The 21,250-nt window shown below is 37.4% G+C and overlaps 1 protein-coding gene across 2 annotated transcripts; it reads right to left on the reverse strand.

Annotated features, from left to right (window-relative positions):
* Positions 1 to 13,747: 13,747 nt before the first annotated feature.
* LOC102077816 (uncharacterized) lies at positions 13,748 to 19,990 on the reverse strand. Of its 2 annotated transcripts, XM_019365276.2 has the most exons (14): positions 19,865 to 19,990; positions 19,239 to 19,431; positions 19,042 to 19,154; positions 18,159 to 18,468; positions 17,840 to 17,919; positions 17,657 to 17,712; positions 17,518 to 17,545; positions 17,411 to 17,430; positions 17,208 to 17,297; positions 16,801 to 17,111; positions 16,469 to 16,656; positions 15,960 to 16,132; positions 14,818 to 15,032; positions 13,748 to 14,251 (listed from the first exon to the last, which is right to left on the reverse strand). In XM_019365276.2, exons 2-13 carry the CDS (start codon positions 19,429 to 19,431, stop codon positions 14,840 to 14,842), a joined length of 1,755 nt encoding a protein of 584 aa, XP_019220821.1. In that variant the 5' UTR covers positions 19,865 to 19,990; the 3' UTR covers positions 13,748 to 14,251; positions 14,818 to 14,839. The 2 variants fall into 2 exon arrangements, with proteins under 2 accessions (XP_019220821.1, XP_025752949.1); XM_025897164.1 differs by lacking the exon at positions 19,865 to 19,990 and having other exon boundaries at positions 19,239 to 19,541.
* Between the last annotated feature and the right edge of the window lie 1,260 nt (positions 19,991 to 21,250).

Genomic DNA, 21,250 nt, shown 5'->3' on the forward strand with positions numbered 1-21,250 from the left:
CCAGGAGCATGTATCCCCACCTTCAAAACCTTACGGTGTCAAATTCACAAGCCCAACATGGGCTCCTTCAACACAGGGGACAGAAGTGCAAGTCACCCTTTACTGACACACTGTAAATAAGTTCAATACAGGGCAACGCGGCTAACAGCCTTGGAACCGCTTTACATGAAATAAAACTTTTTAGAAAACCCTTTACAAGAATAAATGTGATAATCTGTTTTACCTGAATCAAATGTATTAGTTTGTTTACTTGAAATAAAACTTTTTAGAAAACCCTTTACAAGAAGTAAAAAGTATCGTGTTGTAAGTCCTGGCATTAATATTTCCAGCTGATAAGGACACGTATTGCATTTCAAACGCTTTATACAAAAGAGTTTTAAACATCCACTTTGTCTGTAACGACAGTATCAAGCTACATAGCATTGTTTTTACTAAAATTCAACTTTTTCAGATGAAAGTTTTTCTGCTTTTTAAAATTTTTTATTTTACTGTAACAACCTCTGAATGCCATTTTAGGATGATATTCTTGGAGATTCCATATATATAGATATATGCTTTTGGAGTGAGGGCATCTAATACACAAGTTGTCACTGTGTTTTGTACTACCAGCTGTGAGGGATCTGCTTTTACTTTGTCTCGTGAGTATGTATTTTCCAAAGGAGATCTTCATCAAGTTGATTTGGTACCGTAGGTCTTGTTGACAAGATTAAAAGACATGTCCATTAGAGTTTAACAATATTTCAGTTTGATTAAATTAAAGGTTGTTTTTTTTAACTACACAGGGATTTATTTTCTCATCTGATATAGTTATCATATTGAACATGTCAGTGATGAAAGCAAGAAAATAAAGAAAAATAGTAAACGGCTGTCTAATTAAATTGTTCCTGTGAACCTTAAGCCCAAAACAGCCTTAAATCATCCTTTAATATGTTCGGTGTTACAAACTTGAAGAACCACAGAAAAGGTCATCAGAAATTAATCTAATGAGTTTTTCAGCCTTCATTCATATTGAAATGTTGAAATCTTTCCTGCTAGACGAAATTGCAGCATCTGATACCGCTGACTATAACATTTTATTACAGCTATTATTAAATGGAGAGACCTCTTCACACACTGAGGTTAATTATGAAGCTTCAAGGGCTTCTGTGCAAAGACCAGTTCTGTTTACATTATACATGCTTTAGAAGACATAGCGTACATTTTCACTGCTATGCAGATGATACCCAATTTTATTGGTTAAACTGCCGGGATGTCTTAGATACATGAGCTTTAATTTTCTGCTTCTAAGTTCAGATAAAACTGAGGTTATTGTAACGGGGCGTAAAAATCTTAGAAACACTGTGGCTAACAAGATCCTTACTCTGGACGGCATTGAGCCGCCTGTTGTAGTGATTTGACACATTATAAGTAAAATTGAAGCACACAATCCCGTCGCCCAACATCAACATTTATTTATATACAAAATAAAAATGCTTTTTTTTTTTACAGAAAAGAATTGTAACTTCACAATTCATCACCGTTTACGTGGGTACATAGGGTAAGTCCTCATCCTTATCCCATAGTGATTCGGGTAATTTGTCAGGGCCTTGGAAGGGTGGCCATATCAGGATACATGTTTTAAAAATGCGCTAAATGTAGGATACATGTTTGAAAAAGGATACATGCTTTTAAAAATGTGGTAAAATGTAGGTTACACATTTTAAGAAAGAAAAATCTGGATACATGTTTGAAAAAATAAGCAGGGTAGCTGTTTGAAAGATACGGTACAATACGTTTTTTGTTTTTTTGGAAAGAATCAGTGTTTCAGAGAAAAAATTAGCAGCCTCCTTTGTAACACTCTGCGACCAACCGTAGCTGTCTGATTTTCACCATGTCCAACCCTACCAGATTGGTGTATGCCTTGGCGATGGCATCAAAGACTTTCCTTTCCGATTTCAGTTCGTGCAAGAGAGTTTCCGCCACCATGAGGACTTTGACGTCGTCCATTTTGATGTTGCGAGCAATCAGCAGACGTTGAATGGAAGGAATGAAGCGAGGGGTGAGGAGTCTTTTTCTGATGCTGTGATAATTTTCAGCGTAAAAGTCATCCTCCAAGACTTGCAGACACTCGTGCTGTCTCTGGCTGGGGTGATCGAACTTACACCCGCTGCATTCGTCAGTGAGGTACCTGTTGATTACTAGGTTGACTAGATGATACACAGCTGTTTTCACGGTATCGATGAAAAAAGAATATGCCCGACCGTCAAGCTCGACGGCTTGCTGCTGCTGCTTCTCCAAGGGGCGATAGTAACCGGGCGTGTCAGGTACTATTGCGCCCTCGGAACTGTCCTCCTCCTCAGTGTGACGCAGGGGTGCAGACTCCATCCTTCTCTCTGTTTTGAGCTAAGAAAGGTTTTGGAGGAATGAGACGGCGGTCTTGTTTTAAAATAACAGAAGGGGGCGTGATCTGGAAGTGGGATGATCTTAGAGGGCGGGTAGGATATGAAGTGTTTGAAATGCAATACGTGTCCTTATCAGCTGGAAATATTAATGCCAGAACTTACAACACGATACTTTTTACTTCATGTACAGGGTTTCCAAAATAACTTTTATTTCAAGTAAACAAACTAATACATTTGATTCAGGTAAAACAGATTATCACATTTATTCTTGTAAAGGGTTTTCTAAAAAGTTTTATTTCATGTAAAGCGGTTCCAAGGCTGTTAGCCGCGTTGCCCTGTATTGAACTTATTTACAGTGTGTCAGTAAAGGGTGACTTGCACTTCTGTCCCCTGTGTTGAAGGAGCCCATGTTGGGCTTGTGAATTTGACACCGTAAGGTTTTGAAGGTGGGGATACATGCTCCTGGTGAGCATACGATGTCTGATATCAGCTTGACATCTCAGTTATAAATGGAATTCAAAATGTTTTTGGAAGTATGACTAATGTATAATCTGACTTCTAAGGTACGCACGCCAAGGCCTAGAAGACAAGGGGACAGTTTACTTCGAGCTATAAAAACACAAACCTTAATCTTTGATCTTCCAACTTTATCTTTCTGTTCTGGTTTTAGAGTCTCTGTTTATTGAGTCGTACTTTGGGAATCACCCTGTTGTGAGACAAGGGTACGCTGGGAGAGAATATGGCATTATACAAGCAGAGTGTTTTGGCTGTATCAGTAGATCTAAGAAATACACTTGTTATTGGTTATTAAAAAGAGTTAGCTGTGGTGCAGGTTTAATTTATAATTGTTGCATGAACTGTTAAAGAATTACAGACAGCTTTATACCGATAGTGCAGGCATTTTTTACTTAAGTAGAAGTATAGCTGCTAGTGTCAGAAATACTCAAGTAAAAGTTTGATAATGTATGGGCTCAAAGTAAGACAGTCAAAGTAGTAACCTAGCTGAATATTGTCCTGTAATAAAATAATATTAGTAGGTGAGATGAGACTACAAACTTAGTCTGGTGGTGAAAAGGCACAAGAGGCTCAGAGGCACATTTGGCAGCCGGGGTTAGAGCTCAGAGACCCTGAGCCTGGTGGTTGGGCTAGCAGCATGGTCTGGTGAAAGAGTCTAACATCCATGCATTACATGGTGTTGCGCCTGACAAAAAAACCTATAAACTAACCCCCTTGTTTAGAGGTGATTGTCAGTTTGCTGAGTTTTTGGAGACGCTGAGAGTGAAAGAGATCATGTTCTACATTACTTTAAAAGTGATTTTCAGAGCTGTTGATGTATGAAACAGTGTCCATAGAGACATGGATCAACTCTGTTTATGGCACTGAGTGTTAAATTGTGACAGTTTCAATAAAGCCTGCAAAATTCTTGCATTTATACTGGGGAGCAAGGAAAAGTTAGACGTTGGTTGTACTATTGAAAATCAGTTTCATAAAAAAACCAATTAAACAGATATGAAGAAGAATGTGTTTGTAAAACTAGCGGTAAAGTATGGGAACTATAGGGGAGACTGTTTCTGCTATCAAAACAGTTTGTGTTGTTAATCCTGAATGATTCTTGGTCACAACATTTTACTCCACACAAATTTGGAAAATCGTATAGTTTGACAATAAATATCCCAGTAAAGATGCTTTATTTCTTAACAAATATGCAGATGGAGTGATCTTTATCAAAAGTAGAAGTTATATCTGTAGCTAAACCGTTGTACACAAGAACTTTAAAAATCTATAGTGTGTGAGGTTGTGTAAGTAAGGGGTGGCCTGCCCTTCTCGCCCACGTGTGACAAACCATCTGTTGGATCATGGATTTGACACCTCAGCATTGTGAAAGTGGGGAAACACGCTTCTGGCTGAGCATAAGATTTCTGCTTACAACTTAGAATCTCAGTTCTAAATGAAATTAAAAATGTTTTTGTAAGTATGGCTAATGTATATTTTGACTTCTAATGTATTCACACACACGCACGCACACGCACATGAACAACATCAACACAGAGAAGAAGAAGAGGGGGTAGTTTACTACGCATCATAAAAAAAACCCCGCAATCATTAATCTGTCACCTGTATATTTCTGTTCTGAATTTAGAGTCCTTGTTTGTTTGTTTACTGAGCTGTACTTTGGGAGTCATACTGTTGTGATACTGGGAGAAAGGGGTAAGGTGTGCGAGACTAAACCATTACACACAATACTTCAAAGATCTAAAGCTGTGTTGTCCAGCAATAAACTTATCTACAATGTGTTAGTAAAGAGCGACTTGTACTTCTGTCCCATTAAGCAACGGTTTAACAAATTTCACTGTAATCTATAAAAGGAATCTGGATTTAAATAGAACATAGTAGTGATGGATTAAGTGCAGGAAACACTAGTATAAGGTGTCTATGGAACAAATCTCCTTCAACATTCATAATGACCAAAGTGGATGACTACAGGCATTTCTCTCAGTCAGCTGATTGTGTTTAGGAAAAAAGCAGCCAAATACACTGAGATTGGTCCACACTGTTAGTGAGTTAACTCTGGATGTCTGTGGGTTTTGTCAACTTTGGGTGAACAAAAGCAGAAAAACGGTAAAAGATTCAGACATTGAAAGTCTGGTTTATTTCATGAATACAATGAAACATTTTACAGTCCACAGAGCAAAGTAGCATACATGATAATGGATACTACAACATAACAGGGACAGTGAGAAGTAAAACTCATCGTCTTAACAGCTCTTATATTCTTTAAACTTAAAATAAACCTTTGAAATTAGAGTTTAGTGTTTTAAGTCATTTATTTAAAAAAAAGATGAGTCAACACTTGTTTCTCCCAGCAGCATTACTGAAGTGACACTTTAACAATGCTTCATATCCACAGTCTTTATGATGAAAAACATGTTCTCTCATTAGCAGATGTAGCAGAATACATTTATTGCAATGTATGAGCTACACTTCTTGCAAAAAAAAAAAAAAAACTGATTGGAAATGCATTCAGAAAAAAAAAAAAAAAGCTCCTGCCCAGCCTTGACCTTCCTTCTGCCAGCACGCACGCACGCACTCACACACACACACTCACTCACACACACACACACACACACACACACACACACACACACACACAGAGAGATCATTAATACAAAGGTTTGCAGCAGCTTTTGGATTTTCACTCTTTGATGGCTTTAATATGAACAGCCACATAAAATTCATTCAGATGTTTTGCCTTTGCTTCAATTAAGATGTGTCTTTAAATCTACAACACCTTTCTTGTTCAAAAAGTTTACTGACATAGTAAAGAAGTAGCTAGGGCGCTCAGTAAGTATGAACAACAATAGCTTAGGGACACTTTCTCAAATAAAGAGGATTTCATCATCTGCAGTTTGTGAAAAAAAGTACCACATTAAAAACAGATCAATAGATCCACAAATTATGGATACAGACTCTTTTCAGCTATAGAGGTAAAGGTATACTTCATGCACTTATCAACATACAGTTTAAAGGCGTGCATTAGAGTGCATTGGTGCACATTTGGGTATCGTTTATGGTTATACCACTGTGAATTTTGCTATATAAATATGCTCAAGAGTCTATCATATGTTTGACATCCAGCTAAAAATTCGAAAATATATATTTTTAAATCAGTAACTTTGCAAATTTAGAGGAAATGTTTTTTGGACAACAAATGAGTCACGTTTTAAAAACAGTTTGAATAATCTGCGCTGACAGACTGACATTTATGAAGCGCTGGCTATAACACACATGCTTACCGTGTGAAAGGACCACGGATGTCTTGGAGCAGAGAACCGCGTTGTATTGTCGCTTTTCTCTTATGCATAAGCAACGCCGGCTGGTCAGAAACGCTCTGTGTGGGTAGAAAATGGTCTGCACCGGCGCTGGTCCTGACGCGAAATGGCGAGGGTCTCACGCTCTGAGAAGCGGTTCATATAGGACCGGGTGCTTCCAAAAACAATAGATGGGGGGCCTATAAATCTGGGGTCGATACAGCTGCAGGGCATCACCTTGCTGTGCAAGTTTAAAACAATGAGGGTGGGGCACGCAGGTGCTGAGCTCCGGTGTAACTGGCCAAGATAGGCCTAAGGGTCCGCTGTTGCTGGCCACTTTAAACAATAGGTCGGGTCCCCGCTCGACTGGTACACCTGTCGGCTTTTACCTTTTCCTAAGGAATTTCAAAAGAAAGGATACTTCAGACAATAGGTTGGGCCCTTGTTCGCATGGTACTCTCAACAACTAAGTGATACACTTATCTTTTTCTTCCTAAGGAATCACAACAATTAAATGATACCCTCAGTGGGCTTTTGCAATCCTGATGAAAATACGGAGCGGGTCTGTGCGAGTGGTTTTGGTAGTATCACTGCAGCGTTTATTTTCTAAAGGGCTGAATGTTATTTGCGACCATCTGTTGTGTTAAAAACTACTCTGAAACCATGAAACCATGAAACCCCTTACGGAAGAAAATGATCCGTTTTTAAATAAATAAAAGGCATGTATCGCTGCATGCTGTGACATCAGAATCACAAAATGAGTGTGATTAAAACAGGATTAGTTTGAAAAGAGCGATACTGGTTGCTTTGGGGGAAAAGGTGACATCATGTGCAACGTGTTTTAGAAGTAGGCCTATATCATTTATTTTCTAAAGGGACTTTATGTTATTTGTAACCATTTACTGTGTTAAAAACTAGCTGGCTCTGTCTCCCTCTTAGTTCAACATTCCGAAATCCCGATTTTGAAATAAAATGATCGCATCAACCCGTCAAAGAAAACCCAGTACATGCGTAAAACTAGTTAAATTAAAACTAGTGGTTTGATTAAATGAAACGCTTGTGAACAAGCTGAAATTACCCGTACAGAAGAAATTCCCGTTTATACCGTTTTTAAAATAAAAGGCATGCATCACTGCATGAGGAGACATTGTCAGAATCACAAAATGAGTGTGATTAAAACACATTTAGTTTGAAAGAGTGATACTGCCTACTTATAGCATTTATTTTCTAAATGGGCTGTATGTTATTTGTGACCATTTACGGTGTTGAAAAAAACTAGCTGGCTCTGTCTCCCTCTTGGATCAACATTCTAAAATCCCGATTTTTAAATAAAATGATCGCATCAAACAGTGAAAGAAACCCCAGTAGATGCGTAAAACTAGTTAAATTAAAACTAGTGGTTTTATTAAATGAAATGCTTGTGAACAGGCTGAATTTACCTGTACAGAAGAAATTCCCATTTGTGCCGTTTTTTAAAATAAAATGTTTGCATCACTGCCTGCTGAGACATTGTCAGAATCACAAAATTAGTGTGATTAAAACACTATTACCAACACTTTTGACTAGATGTAAATAAAAAGCATTGGCGCTTTGTTAATGCGCACTGTGAACAAAAACGGCTTCCACCCCTACACGCCAAAACAAAGAATTGCTCTTAAGGACACATATGTCTGCATAAATGAATGTTGAGACACGCCAAAGTGACAAAAATAGTTTAATTAAAACTAGTGGTTTGATTAAATCAAGTTAAAAACACATGAACTCATATGACCCCACTGACGCCCTGTGTGTTTCCACACATGAACTCGCATACCCCCCAGCACATGAACGCGCATGCGCACACGCACGAAACCGGTCAAACCGGTTCTCAAACCGGTTTGGTTGGCCGCCATTTTGAACTAGTGCCCCCTTATTACTACTGGGGTGGGATTTAATAAGTTTTCTTCGTCCCACTCCTTTTCAGGTCATTTTTGTTTTTTTGTATTTGTGCACTTTATGTTCAATATATGTATTTTGTTGTGCCTGAAATGAACAAATAAATGAATGAATGAATGAATGGAGTTTGGCTGGCTGCTGAATTGTGTACCTACGCACGCACGCACGCACACACACAAGGAGAGCAGTACAATCGTGGTGTGAGGTGTAGATTTTCTGTATCTTTATGTCAGTGAAGCTGAAACAGTTGTTGAAGGAAGTGTTTATCTGCAGGTCCAGTAAGAGATGCAGAGGATGGTTTGGGTTCATTATCCACAGCAGCAGTCATCAGGATGGAGGGATCCAATCAGGTTGTATAAACCAAATTAATCAATTCATGAAATATTCATTACTTTCACCAAATAAAATATTTTACGTAACGTGGAGCAACGTGTGTGTGGTATACTGATTATTGGCCATGATTGTAGCATAACTATCCACACAAAGCACAAGCTTTATTCAGACCATGACATGTGAATTAAGACAATAAATATGGTGTTATACTTGGTTAGAGTTGTCTGTGAAGGTTCTCAGTCATCCAGGTCATTGTAGTCTAAGGAGCTTGGAAAGAAAAGCGTCTGGACTTCTTTGAGTTGCTTGAAGACGTTTGATTGATGTGATTAGAGGATCACCAGGGGGTCCTTTGTCCCTCTTTGGGGGGATACTCCCACTTGGTTTAAATCTGGGACTCTCGGCCATTTGACCTTAGAACTGAAGAAGCTTCTCGGATGAGAGGTGAAACGTCTTCAAGCAACTCAAAGAAGTCCAGATGCTTTTCTTTCCAAGCTCCTTAGACCTTGGTTAGAGTTGTAGGGACTCCCAAAACCTTCCTTTAGGTGACCGTTTTTGTGATTTGACACTATATAAAAAATGAAATGAACTGAATTCTCTCTCTCAGTAACTCAGAGACCAGTTTCCCATGAAAAATCTGTTTTCTGCATTATTCACTTGTTTTATTACGCACCAGTCTACAGTTGTGTTCACTGCTTTTGTTTTTTCAAAATTGACCTCTGACAAGAAAGTTTCATTTCTGTTGTTCAATACTGAAGAAATATAAACTCTTACAAATTATGCCAAATTACAAAAATCTTATTTGCTTCTCTAATAAAACCTCTGTAACTTTGCTCTGCTTCACTTCAGCAACATCAGGTAATGTTCATATTTTGATTCATGGTGTTCTTGTGTTTTTGTTCTACTGCAGAATATTTTAAGAGTGTTGTGTGTTGTAGAAAGCCAAGCCAGGAAATCTCCTTCATATTTTTCTGTGTTTTATTCTCAGTTACACGAGACCCTGCCCTAGTGTGAACAGAGTGTTTGTGGTGGTAGGCTGGACAACAGAGCTGCAATTGTTAAAAACACTGGGTTATGTGTTGATGCTACTTTTGTGTGGTTTTGACCTTTTTGTAGAGCAGAGTCTGCTTTACACACGCTGTGACAGTTTCACGCTCTCGCAGGTAGCTCTCTGTGTGCTCGGAGAGAAATCCTGCTCACGCAAGTAAATTTATTTTTATTTCTCTACAGGAACTTTGTGTTAAAGGGTCAACACACCAAAAAAGGTTTGATAAGATTTGATTGCTCGTGCAAGACACAGAAACTAGTCAGGATGATTAATAATGAGCACAAGTTAAATGAGCTTATAACACTAAATTAGCTTTATTAGTCGTGCACAGAACAGACTGATCTTGAATTCTCTTAAAGTCTCTTAAAGAAGTAAATTATGAAACTGAAGATTTCTGATTCTTAAATAAAAAACTAAATCTTAAAGAAACAACCTAGCTGTGGGATTTGGAACAAATGTAAGGATAAGTGTGAGCTACTTAACATCAACTGATTGTGTTGATGTTTTTCTGTTTTATTAAAGATGGCTGCTTTTCATTTCAAGGTTTCTGGCTCTGGTCTCTTCACTGTGCTTTGCTCCATCACTCCTCTGAACCTAGAACTAGTCCAGCAGCTTATATATCTATTTTACAGCGACATCAGTGCTACAACTGGTTCAAGAAAACAGTGTCAGCACAACAGGAGTATTTAAAAACCATCAGAATCAAATGTTCTTTTCTTCTAAGGAATCAATTAAATGTAAAAACAACAATATGATCAAATGAGCAGTTGATCTGGTAGTGACGGGCAGCTGAACCAACCAACTCAATATGCAAGATGACAAACAGCACATTGGCCCTCTCAATGTGAAATCTACGGTGGCCCCTAGAGACAAAGCACGTACAAACTCGAAAACACTTACAAAATACAAAACACATGCAAAATACAAAACACATGCAAAATACAAAACGCATGCAAAATCCAAAACACATGCAAAATACAAAGCACATGCAAAATGCAAAATACAAAGCACATGCAAAATACAAAACACATGCAAAATACAAAGCACAACAGAAGTGCTCCAGGACGCTAGGGGCAGTGTTGAGTTTTTGTTACCTAGTGGCTACATAAGCCAGGAAGTTCCTAATGACCGGAGTGGCAATGTGTGTGTGTGTGGCAGTAAAAGGTAAGTTAACCTTTTTTTTTAATTATTTGAATATATATTCGTGTTTGTCTTCAATTGTGTAATTTAAGTTATCTATGTAGTTGTGTTTTGGAAGTTAAGTTTAACGCTAGCAACGTAGTTGTGTTGGAAATGTGTCTGTGTATATACACTTTAGCTTAGGTCTGCCCTTTGCCGTTTTAATACTCTATTTTAAAATAAAAATGCTGTTTGTTTCAGGGTAAGAATGTTTTGTCCATATTGTGGCCATAACGTGGGAGAAGTTGTCAAGTTCTGCGGTTCATGTGGCAAACATATTGAGTTTTTGGCGTTTGTCGACAACAGTAAGTATTTAACAAATAACATATTAAAAAAAGGTTGTCTCAACCAGTTCACAAAGCTGCCATTTGGCTGTTTACAGTTTATTTACAGTTGAATGCAGTCCTTATTTACTATATTATTTTGATGTTATATAAATTGCATACACGTTATTTTGCAATCATTAAAACCAGTAAGGTAGATATCTGTGAAGATTCTTAGTCATCCAGGTTAGGGTTATAGTTGTAGACCTTATTTGTCTTGAATTTACTGAGGCCCAAAGAAGCAACATATCAATTTAGTTTAATAATGAGACAATACATTATTTTTTAAAATGTCATTGTTATTTAAAACTGCACATTTCTTGTCTGATGACCTATTTTACCATTTCCCATCTTTTTATTTTTTTGTTTATCAGGATCAATTCAAGAAAACATTTCCATCAAAGACCTCATTCAGAAATATTTCAGAGACGGTTACTCCTATAATGAAACTTTGGACATTTTGGCCTCAAAACATAAACAGAAGATCAGTCTGACCACACTTAAATGTAGATTAAGAAGTTTATCACTGTCCCGCAAAAAACATTACTCACCTCAGGCCTTGATTCGTGCTGCAATAATAGAAGAGCTGAAGGGACCTGGTCAACATTATGGATACCGTTCAATGTGGCAGACACTGCGTCAGAAACACCATCTTTCTGTGAAAAGGCATGATGTCATGGTGATGATGGCAGAGCTCGACCCATCTGGAATCCAAAAGCGCTCAAGGAAAAAGTTTGTACGAAGAGTTTACGATTCACCTGGACCAAACCACACTTGGCATGTTGATAGATATGACAAATTAAAGGCATATGGTTTGGCTATCAGTGGTTGTATTGATGGCTATTCGCGGAAGGTATTATGGTTGGTTTGTGGAGCAACTAACAGCAACCCAGAAGTCATAGCTCAACACTACGTTCAGTGTGCTTCAGAGTTTGGAGTCATACCAGTGCGACTTCGCACAGACTGCGGCACTGAAAATGGGACGATGGCAGCAATGCATTGTGCCTTACGGTCATCTCATCAAGATTTTTTTGCAGGAGCTGCCAGTCATATGTATGGATCTTCAACAACAAATCAAAGAATTGAAAGCTGGTGGTCGTACTTCAGAAAACAGCAGTAGGTTTTAAAATTTTTCAAGAAACAACTATATTAACCAGATAAAAGTGGCTGTAATATATAGTCTGTGATGCAGAAGCCTTGCTGTGTATCACACCACCTTTCCTTTATAGCTTCAATGTGTAGCCATTATGTTACATACAAGTATAAGATAGAAAATATAAACTGTAATAGTCAATAAAGAAAGTAAGATGAATAGAAATCAAAAATGCACACACTTTACATCAACTCAAGAAACAATTTCATAAACGTAAGAAATAGTGAGGCTTTGAAGGCTGGTGATTTGTGAACTGATGGTATGTATTTGTCTCTTTTAGAACACAGTTCTGGATGGACCTTTTGAGTGACATGAAGGAAATGCACCTCTTCAATGGTAGTCATGAACACACGTGCTTGGTGCGCTTCATTTTCATGGCTGTGCTTCAGAGGGATCTGGATGAATGCAAAAGAAAGTGGAACACGCACCTGATCCGTCCAGTTAGTCAGTCACGCTGTCCATCTGGTAAACCGGATGTGATGTATTACCTGCCTCATAGGTTTGTATCACTCTTGTCAATTAAATGTGAAAAATCAAAATTTTGTAATTTAAGTAGAAATCACAAAAATGACCTTTTTGGGGGTTTTTTAGCACCTTTTAATCTATGCACTTGATCATATAGTCTGCTTTTACTGTATGGTCATAAAAAGCATACACCACAGTGTTTGTACCACCAAAAATTCGGACTAAATTTGGACTAGGTCTACTTTTTTCACATGTTGATTCCAGTGCTAAAATTTATGAAAAGCTGTTTTATATTATCTCCTTATAAATGCATGACAAAAATCGGCCAATGTTTTCAGCAACTCAATTGTTCAAGACAGGTAGTTACAGGAACTCTGACCACCTTCTATTCTATTCAATGCCGTAATACAGCCAATGGTCTTAAGTAAAAGCATATGTTCACTTTAAGCATAGTTTTTTTCCCCCTACAGAGACAAGGATGTTGTAGTGTTTTCTTAGTATTTTAATAGTAAAAATTTTCCTTGTACAAACTTTTAGGTTTGGTGGACGTGACTGTGGCCTTGCAGTTGGACATCAAGAGCTGAGCCAGTTCAGGATGAGTTCAACTCCCAATTTCTGTGGAGACCCTCACGTACAGGAATATTTTGAAGGACTAAACAGTGGCTTCTGTTCATCACAGACATTGTAATCTTGTGTGGAGAACTACATCAGACTAAAAAGACTTGCTGGGTTGTAATGCCATGTTCCCACACATCCCAGAACTGTGGAGTCCACTTTGTGGTTAAAATAATGCACCACCTGCACTTTTGTGAAGGCTAAAAAAAAATGTTTTTTGCTTCAAGTAGAACACAATTATAGTTCATCAGTTTATAGTCACTTAAAAAATAGCCTTTGTGTTTTTCCAAATAAGAATATCAGTTGTGACTGTGAGATCAAATAAATTATTTCTGCTAACAGATGATATTGTGAAGACTCTCTTAACCTCCACCTTAAATGCAAGACACGTGTTGGTATTATTAGCTTTATTAATACAGGTTGATATAAAATAAAGGAGTAAAAACACTCTAATTTAAGTAATAAGATTTATTGTTAACCTTAACAAGGCAAAGTACACTTTGCACTGACATACAAACTGTGTAAAATGTACAATATCTATGAAAATATAGCTATTCTAAATGCTGAATAGTAGTAAAGGGAATTCTTTCTAAAGCTAAGGGTACTAAAAGTAATCATTTCAAATCACAGACATTTACTTTAGCATTGTAACTAAAACAAAGGCCTTGGCCCAACAGATATCTAGCCAGTTTCTTTAAACCAACCTTTTTGCATAAGAACAAAAACACAGTTGAAATGAAGAGTATATTACAGTGTGAGGATCAAACTGCAAGTCCTTCAATACAGACCAAAACCAGGAGAGTTTAATATTCCAAAGTCCATATCAGCCTGGAACTGCTCATATGACTGAGCCATTGGTATCACAATGGTGTTTGCACATGTTTTCCCAAGTGGGAAACGTGATGCATCACCAAACAGCAATCTTGGTCTTGGTTCCATTCCAGCTGGTGGAATGCTGTTTAGGCCCGTGGCAAACATCAGTATGTCTTGTAGGGAGACTGCTGTTTTGGTATCTAGAATTGAATAGAATGTAGCTAAAAATAAATCTGTATTTTCTAAAAATTTCAAATACAAAGCAAAATATAAGAAACTTGGATCCTCAAATGTTCCAAAGTATTACATTTTTACTTTTTTTCCAAGATTAATAGCACAAACACCCATACCAGTTCACTATAATATAATATAAAACAGCAGCTCTGTGATGACTTACTATTGCAGTACAATTTCTCCATTTTAAACAGAAACTGTAAAGGTGATAATTGGACTCTGTTAGTATTATTTAGGTCATGCTATGTAGCTCCCCAATAGCCACTGCTGGCAGCACATTCATCCCCCAAGGGATGAGTTAATTCCCCCCCCCAAAAAACCAAAACAAAAAACAATTCTAACAATTCTAACAAGAATTTGCAGGAGATTCAACTGCTAAAAGACAAAAGTGCTTCTGTTCTATAGCAGAAATATCACCTGACAGTTTAAACTTAAAAAAAAATATAAAAGTGATATTCATGAAAGAGCTGCTTTATTGGTTTGCACTGATTGTAGTAATTTGTTTGCAGTACAAGTTTTGAATTATACAAACCTTCAGCGTCTATCAGATAGTCTCACCAGAATCCAAGCACCCTGGTTTCTTCCTGTCGTCTTGAACTGCCAGGTTCACTCAGGACCACTGCAAACATGTCCTCTAAAACATCAGATGTCAGCGGCTCTGGTCTTGAGCACATGAAGGGTTGGAACAACAAAGGATGCTGCTGCAGGGCATGGATTACACCAAGTGTTGCGAGGCCATCCTTAAATCTATAAGAGGAAAATTGTCATCAGCACTACAATAAAAACATGAAAACAAACACTTTTTGAATGTTTTATTTTAATTATTCCTAAAGCACAATGGATTTTACATACTTTATTGATCCTAGGGGAAAATTCGATCTCCGCACCCTTGGGGTGAGCAGTGAGCTAGTGCTGGCTGTCTTACTCAAGGACACACCTGGTGTGTGGGCTCTCATCGAACGTGCTACCTTCGGAATCCCAGTCTGATGTTTTATCCATTGCTCCACCATGCCACCTTCCAAATTTATATTTTACCATCTGCATTTTTATTCATCAGCAAGTGGATGTTGCAAACTGGAGCATAAGTTACTTCCGCCTCAATGTTGCAAATGCATTTTCAGTCAGTACAGTACGGTTTATTCTCAATAAAATCAATAATCTAAAAGATCAAACCACCTACAAACATCAAATTTGCACTGCAATTTTTTATAGTACCTTCCTAAACACGGTCACTGGCTGAACTTGTGTTTGCAGCTTTGTCCAGTTTTATTCAGGGACTGATAAGTAACAAGAATTCTAATAGAATAAGTGTTTAAAAGTTTGAAATTTGATCTCTGTCCTCGCAGCTTCACATGATTTGTTCCATACTGAGTAAAGCACATGCATGATAACTCAAAACCTTTTTGCAAAAATTAGGCTCCAAGTATAATTAACCATGGAAACAATAAATAAAAAGGGAAGATGCAAAGCTGTAAAATTAAGCAAAAACATACATATAATTCCAAAGAAATTTGGTCAAAACAATAGGCAGCTTCTGTAGCTGTTGTCTGTTATCAATTCAGTATAGTGTCGCTTATGGTTTAAAAAACACTTTTTTTACAAAACTATTATTAAATAGTGTAGCTACATTGTCCCATTATTTAGTATCAGTCCAAACACTTACAAATATCTTACCTTTGGATTGAGAAGTGGTTGCGGTATATGATGTACCACTTAAGGTAGTCCTTAATGATGTTGCCTTTACCATCTAAAGAGTCCGGAAATCCATAGCAGCCAGCTGTCTGCAATAAGCTGCAATGCATTTCAATGCACCCATGGAGTTCCTTCAGCGTTGCAGCATTGGATATCTAGTGTTTACATAAGAAAAAAAAAAAATTGCAGTATCACAAGGTTGTTGTGCATGACGTTCACATCAAAATTATTTTAAATATAATTACTAGTGCACTTCAATGTTTGGTCTATATTTTCAAGCATGTTATTCTGGTATTGTTTTCTACTCCTCTACTTAAAGTCACACATGTATCTTTGTTCATAATTATCAGACCGCGGTACACTTAGCATGCTGATTAAAATTACAACTACTTTGGAGCACAGTGTCACAGTCCAATGTGCAATTAACACATCAAGCTTTGTGATAACAAAAGAAATTGTAGTTTTAAAATAGAATATTTAAATCAACATACTTCCAACAGAAAAGCTTTTGTAGCTTCATCAGTTACATCTTCAATTGTGACCTCCACCACATCAGACTTTGTTGTCCCAATCAGATGCTGGTAGAGTGTCTTGGAGAGGAAGGCAGGCCCTGGACCACCATGTACCAATGATGTGGCAATCATTCTGCCAGCAAGGAAATATTCATCCTCTCTTGCAGCTGGCAATGGATTTATTTAGTTAGTTATTCTAAAATAATGCTTTTAATTATATGCCTTTTTATTTTAATAAACAATTAATCATCCAAGCTTAACTTCAAAATGTATTAATTTAATTTTATGGTCAGATGGTATAAATTTCTCACCAGCGCTGTCAAATGTAAGAAATTTGCTGTCCTCAGGTCCATCAAAGATTCGTCGTGATCTAAGGCATTTCATTAATAATGTCAAAAATTCACGTTTAGGACCACCATTATCCATTCCATCTTCATGCTGTCCTGCGTCATCGCTGAACTTCACAAGTATATCATCAGTTGGGTTGTAAGACACACGTCTAAAGCCCCGAGCTGCTCCATCCCAAACATTTGCCCTGTTTATATTAAATCTGCTGACAGATGTTTTTATTGTCTTAGACGCCAGCTCTTCAAGTACTTCTGCAGCAGTCAGGCCATTTGTACTAGAACAGAAAAAAACTATTAAATATCACATAAAATGAGGATGTTATTACTCACTTTTAGCATATTTACATTCTCACATTTAAATGTATACTTACCTTTGTGTTTCACTCTCATCCTTTTCGGTGAGAACTTCTTTGTCTGAGTCACTATCAATTACAATCGGTGCATAAACACTTGTGTATGTGCTGCAATGAAAAACATTTAGTGGGCAAAGTAGAACATTTCTTAAAATCTAAAGTTAACTAAGATTTTATTGGTCTAGTGTCTCAATACACAGATTTTTGTGTCCAAAACCTACCTGTAGCAGCAACCTTGAGTCTAAATATCAAAAATATATGAACAGTTAATATAATATAAGTTTGTAGCCTGTATGATAAATATTAATGACATTTTTCAGAGTCTTACTTTAGAAGAAGTTTGCAAGTTTGACCCCCTGTAAAGAATTGAAATAATTTCAGAATTTACAATATACTACATAATAATGTCTTTTGGCTCCTCCCTATTCAGGGTTGCCGCACTGTATCCTCCACAATACAAAACTTGCCTATTTGTTGAAGGTGCTGTTTCCGGCGTGCTGTGATTATCTGGAAAATCCCATACCTGATAAGTAGTAAAATAAGCTTAACAGCACTTATTAAAACTTTAAACTTTTCTTCATTATATTGTTGTATACAAACACAGACACACACACACACACACACAAAACACCGGTAAAAAAAAGACTAACCACAGTGTCCGACAGTGGGCTTTCTACTACTTTTACTTGAACTTCATTGTCCTCTTCAGATTCAGACTCTGTGTTGCAATCTGCAAATATTCAATGATTAAAAACATACAGTGTAATTTAAATATATGTTTGTATTGAAAGCTATATCTAACAATTAGCAAACATATAGAACACTTTTGGCTATGCAGCACAAATTAAATATATTTAAAAATTGGGGCAAAATCATGTCACTCTCTGATTAACATTTTTTTTTTAAAAACTTGAATTATTTTTAATATTTAAAATTTATGATTGTCACTGCATTATCAGAATCACTTACCAGTATTTAAGAAGTCATCATGGTTACAAATGTAGAGAGTTATTCTTTGATAGGCCTTCCCTATGGCATCCTTGTATTTTTGGATGGTGAAAGGGGTGTTGGTTCCAGGAATTGTGCTAACTTCCCTTGCATCAGGGTATAGCAGTACATAGGGTCCATCGGCCATGTCCTGGTTAAAGTCCTTATGTTTTTTCACGCTGGCAGACAACACTTGCTCAGTTGACCAGTGAGAATGAACATCAACCGGAAGTGACTTTCCTCGAACAGGTCTTATACCATCACTGGTCCTTGTCATGATGCCAATCTGTATCTAGAAATGAGATTAACAATAATACGTTTTTACATCTTTGCTCCTACATGGTCTTCCCTGTCTTCCATTTTATTTCTGATCTGTATTTGTGCTCCAGCTGTGCTGTGACTCAAAAGACAACATTATCGACTAAATCTAGTTTTAACAGGGGGCATATATCATTGAAGGAATGCTGACCAAAGGCTGACAATTAAGAAGATCTTCAGATCAGGCTAAAAATTGTAAGCCCTGTATCAGTGGTGAACTACAATCCCCAAGAGCGGCAGCTAGATTGTTTCTAGTTTCTTCAACGTTCCCCGAGCAACACTAATGTCCAAGGTTGTGATTAACTGAACACACCAATATACAGGTAATGAACAGCAATCAGCCTCAAAGTAAATTAAACAGAGATAGTACGGGGTGGGGGGGAGGTGCATATCTGTAGAGGACATAGTTGGCCACCCTTGCAATATATTCAGTTCCTTTCATATGCATATGGAAATTTACAGTGATGCCTTGGCAGTGCTACAGGTAATTTGGATTTTGTATTAGCAACAAAAGTGATCAACTTCCACGTTCAAGTTTATGACATACCTTCACTGGTTTATGTTCCTTCTGTTCCTGGTGTTTCTTTGAAAAAAAGGCCTTTCTCTCCCTTTCTTTCACATCCCTAAATTTTATAAATGACTCCACTAATGATTTCCCAGCTATAAACAGAAAAAAATTAAGATATTATCATTTTAGGGAAGGAACAGTTATGAAGATTTATTTAATACAAATATGTGTTTTACCCTGTGTAGACTGTATAGTTGTGCCAGTAGGGATGCTGGAACTGGTAGATGGAAGAGCTGCTGCCTCTTCTCCAAGAGCAGGATTTCTCGACACAGTGCTGGTGATGTCCTTTAAAAACTTGATGTTTTTACCACATAGACTACAAAAGGCAGGACTGTCTGCCAAGAGGTGTCCACAGAAGGGACAGTACATCTGTAAAAATGACCCCATAAAATGTTTTACAAAATTAAGATTCACTACAACCCACAGAAAATACAAGTATTTCACATCTTACATTAAGACTCCTGAATGCACAGACATATATGCGCAACTACCAGAAACATTACACTTAGATTTTTATAGCCTCTCTTGCAAATACTTGTTTGACTATGAGAATGTTTTTCAATCAATTACTCAGAGGAAAATATTAAAATAAGATTACATATTTTATCTTAACTTTCATTATATATATGTATATGAACTACATTGCATGCTACTTTGATTTTTAGCAAAGGACAGAAATCGCTAAAACATTACGTTTTCATACTTTTATCCACTTTTTTAAACCAGTTCTCTCTGAGCAAAGCATAAACCAAGCGTTCATAGTAATAAAACAAAATCAAACTAACAACAGTTTGCACATTACCTTTATTATGAGGCGTGGTTGGTCTATCCTTGCCGGTGTTTTCCGCCGGTATCCTACTCCGTGTGTTACCAACAAACTTGCCGTTTATTTTGCAAATCGAGCTCAACACTGCCCCTAGCGTCCTGGAGCACTTCCGTTGTGCTTTGTATTTTGCATGTGTTTTGGATTTTGCATGTGTTTTGTATTTTGCATGTGTTTTGTATTTTGTACGCGTTTTGTATTTTGCATGCGTTTTGTATTTTGCATGCGTTTTGTATTTTGCATGCGTTTTGTATTTTGCATGTGTTTTGTATTTTGCATGTGTTTTGTATTTTGCATGTGTTTTGTATTTTGCAAGTGTTTTCGAGTTTGTACGTGCTTTGTCTCTAGGGGCCACCGTAGAAATCTGAGTATAAAAAACAACAAGACGGAACAATTGAGCGACATAAAGTATTATGCGCTTTGTGCAGGAAAGAATTTTGTTTTCACCAAAGGACTTCCAGCTCAAAATATCACATTAACGCGAAGCATACGTTAGTCGGGGACGCTGCTAGCACTTTGTCGCCCAGCTTGCAACAAACCACTCACGAAGCATCAGGACTCAGTGAACCTACCTTGGACAAATTGACTGACACAATTGCCAAGTTGATTGCAACAAATTGCAGACCTATTAATATCGTCGAGGACACGGGCTTTACAAAGGTTTTGCAAGTTGCATTGTACAAGGCTCCAACAGGAAGCACAATAATGTCAAAGATTCATGGGCTCTATGAAACTGAAAAGAGGGTTTAGCTGTAGCCAAACATGTCGCCCTGACAGGTGACTACTGGACTTCTGTGAGTAACAGTAACTATCTTGGTGTTACTGCATATCTACTTACTGCTGCATAGGAATTAAAGTCGTTTGCATTGAGAATAATGAAGACAGAGGAGCGTCACTTCGCAGAGGCATGTGCTGAACATTTCTTAACAGTGGAACATGATGGGAAATTGAAGAAAAAAAATCACAACTGTAGATTGTTCTCAGTTGCAGGCAACATTGTAAATAAGAAGCGGTCAGCTCTCCTCTCGGACAATGTCAACATGTTAGTTTGTCTTAGTAACAGGGCCACATTGATGTAGATAAATGTTTACAGAGTTATTTGTTAACATGAATGTTCAAAATGTTCAATAAGCATGCTAAGTGCATATGTATTCCCTTTTTTCTTGAGTCTGTTTGAAATGCGATTAATACCGACTAAAAATGTCAGGATTAATGGAACAGACTCGGGCGCAGACTGAGAAACAGAAACGGTGTGGTTAATAACTGAGCTTTATTAACCACACCGGGTGCTCTATATACACGTGGGGGAAAAGGGTCCACAGGGTAGGGAAACACAAGGTCCTCACACATGCTCCACTCTTCACG

This window comes from Oreochromis niloticus, linkage group LG12 (assembly GCF_001858045.2).
Source record: "Oreochromis niloticus isolate F11D_XX linkage group LG12, O_niloticus_UMD_NMBU, whole genome shotgun sequence".
NCBI classification, from domain to species: Eukaryota; Metazoa; Chordata; class Actinopteri; order Cichliformes; family Cichlidae; genus Oreochromis; species Oreochromis niloticus.

What these genes read in the sequence shown, in the direction of transcription:
- LOC102077816 (XM_025897164.1), bottom strand. Translation starts at nt 19,449, where the DNA reads ATGGGGTCATTTTTACAGATGTACTGTCCCTTCTGTGGACACCTCTTG. An exon ending in TGATGACTTCTTAAATACTG is followed by an intron (nt 17,920 to 18,158) that starts GTAAGTGATTCT and finishes GAATATTTGCAG; the next exon opens with ATTGCAACACAGAGTCTGAA. An exon ending in ACTCAAGGTTGCTGCTACAG is followed by an intron (nt 17,298 to 17,410) that starts GTAGGTTTTGGA and finishes TTTTCATTGCAG; the next exon opens with CACATACACAAGTGTTTATG.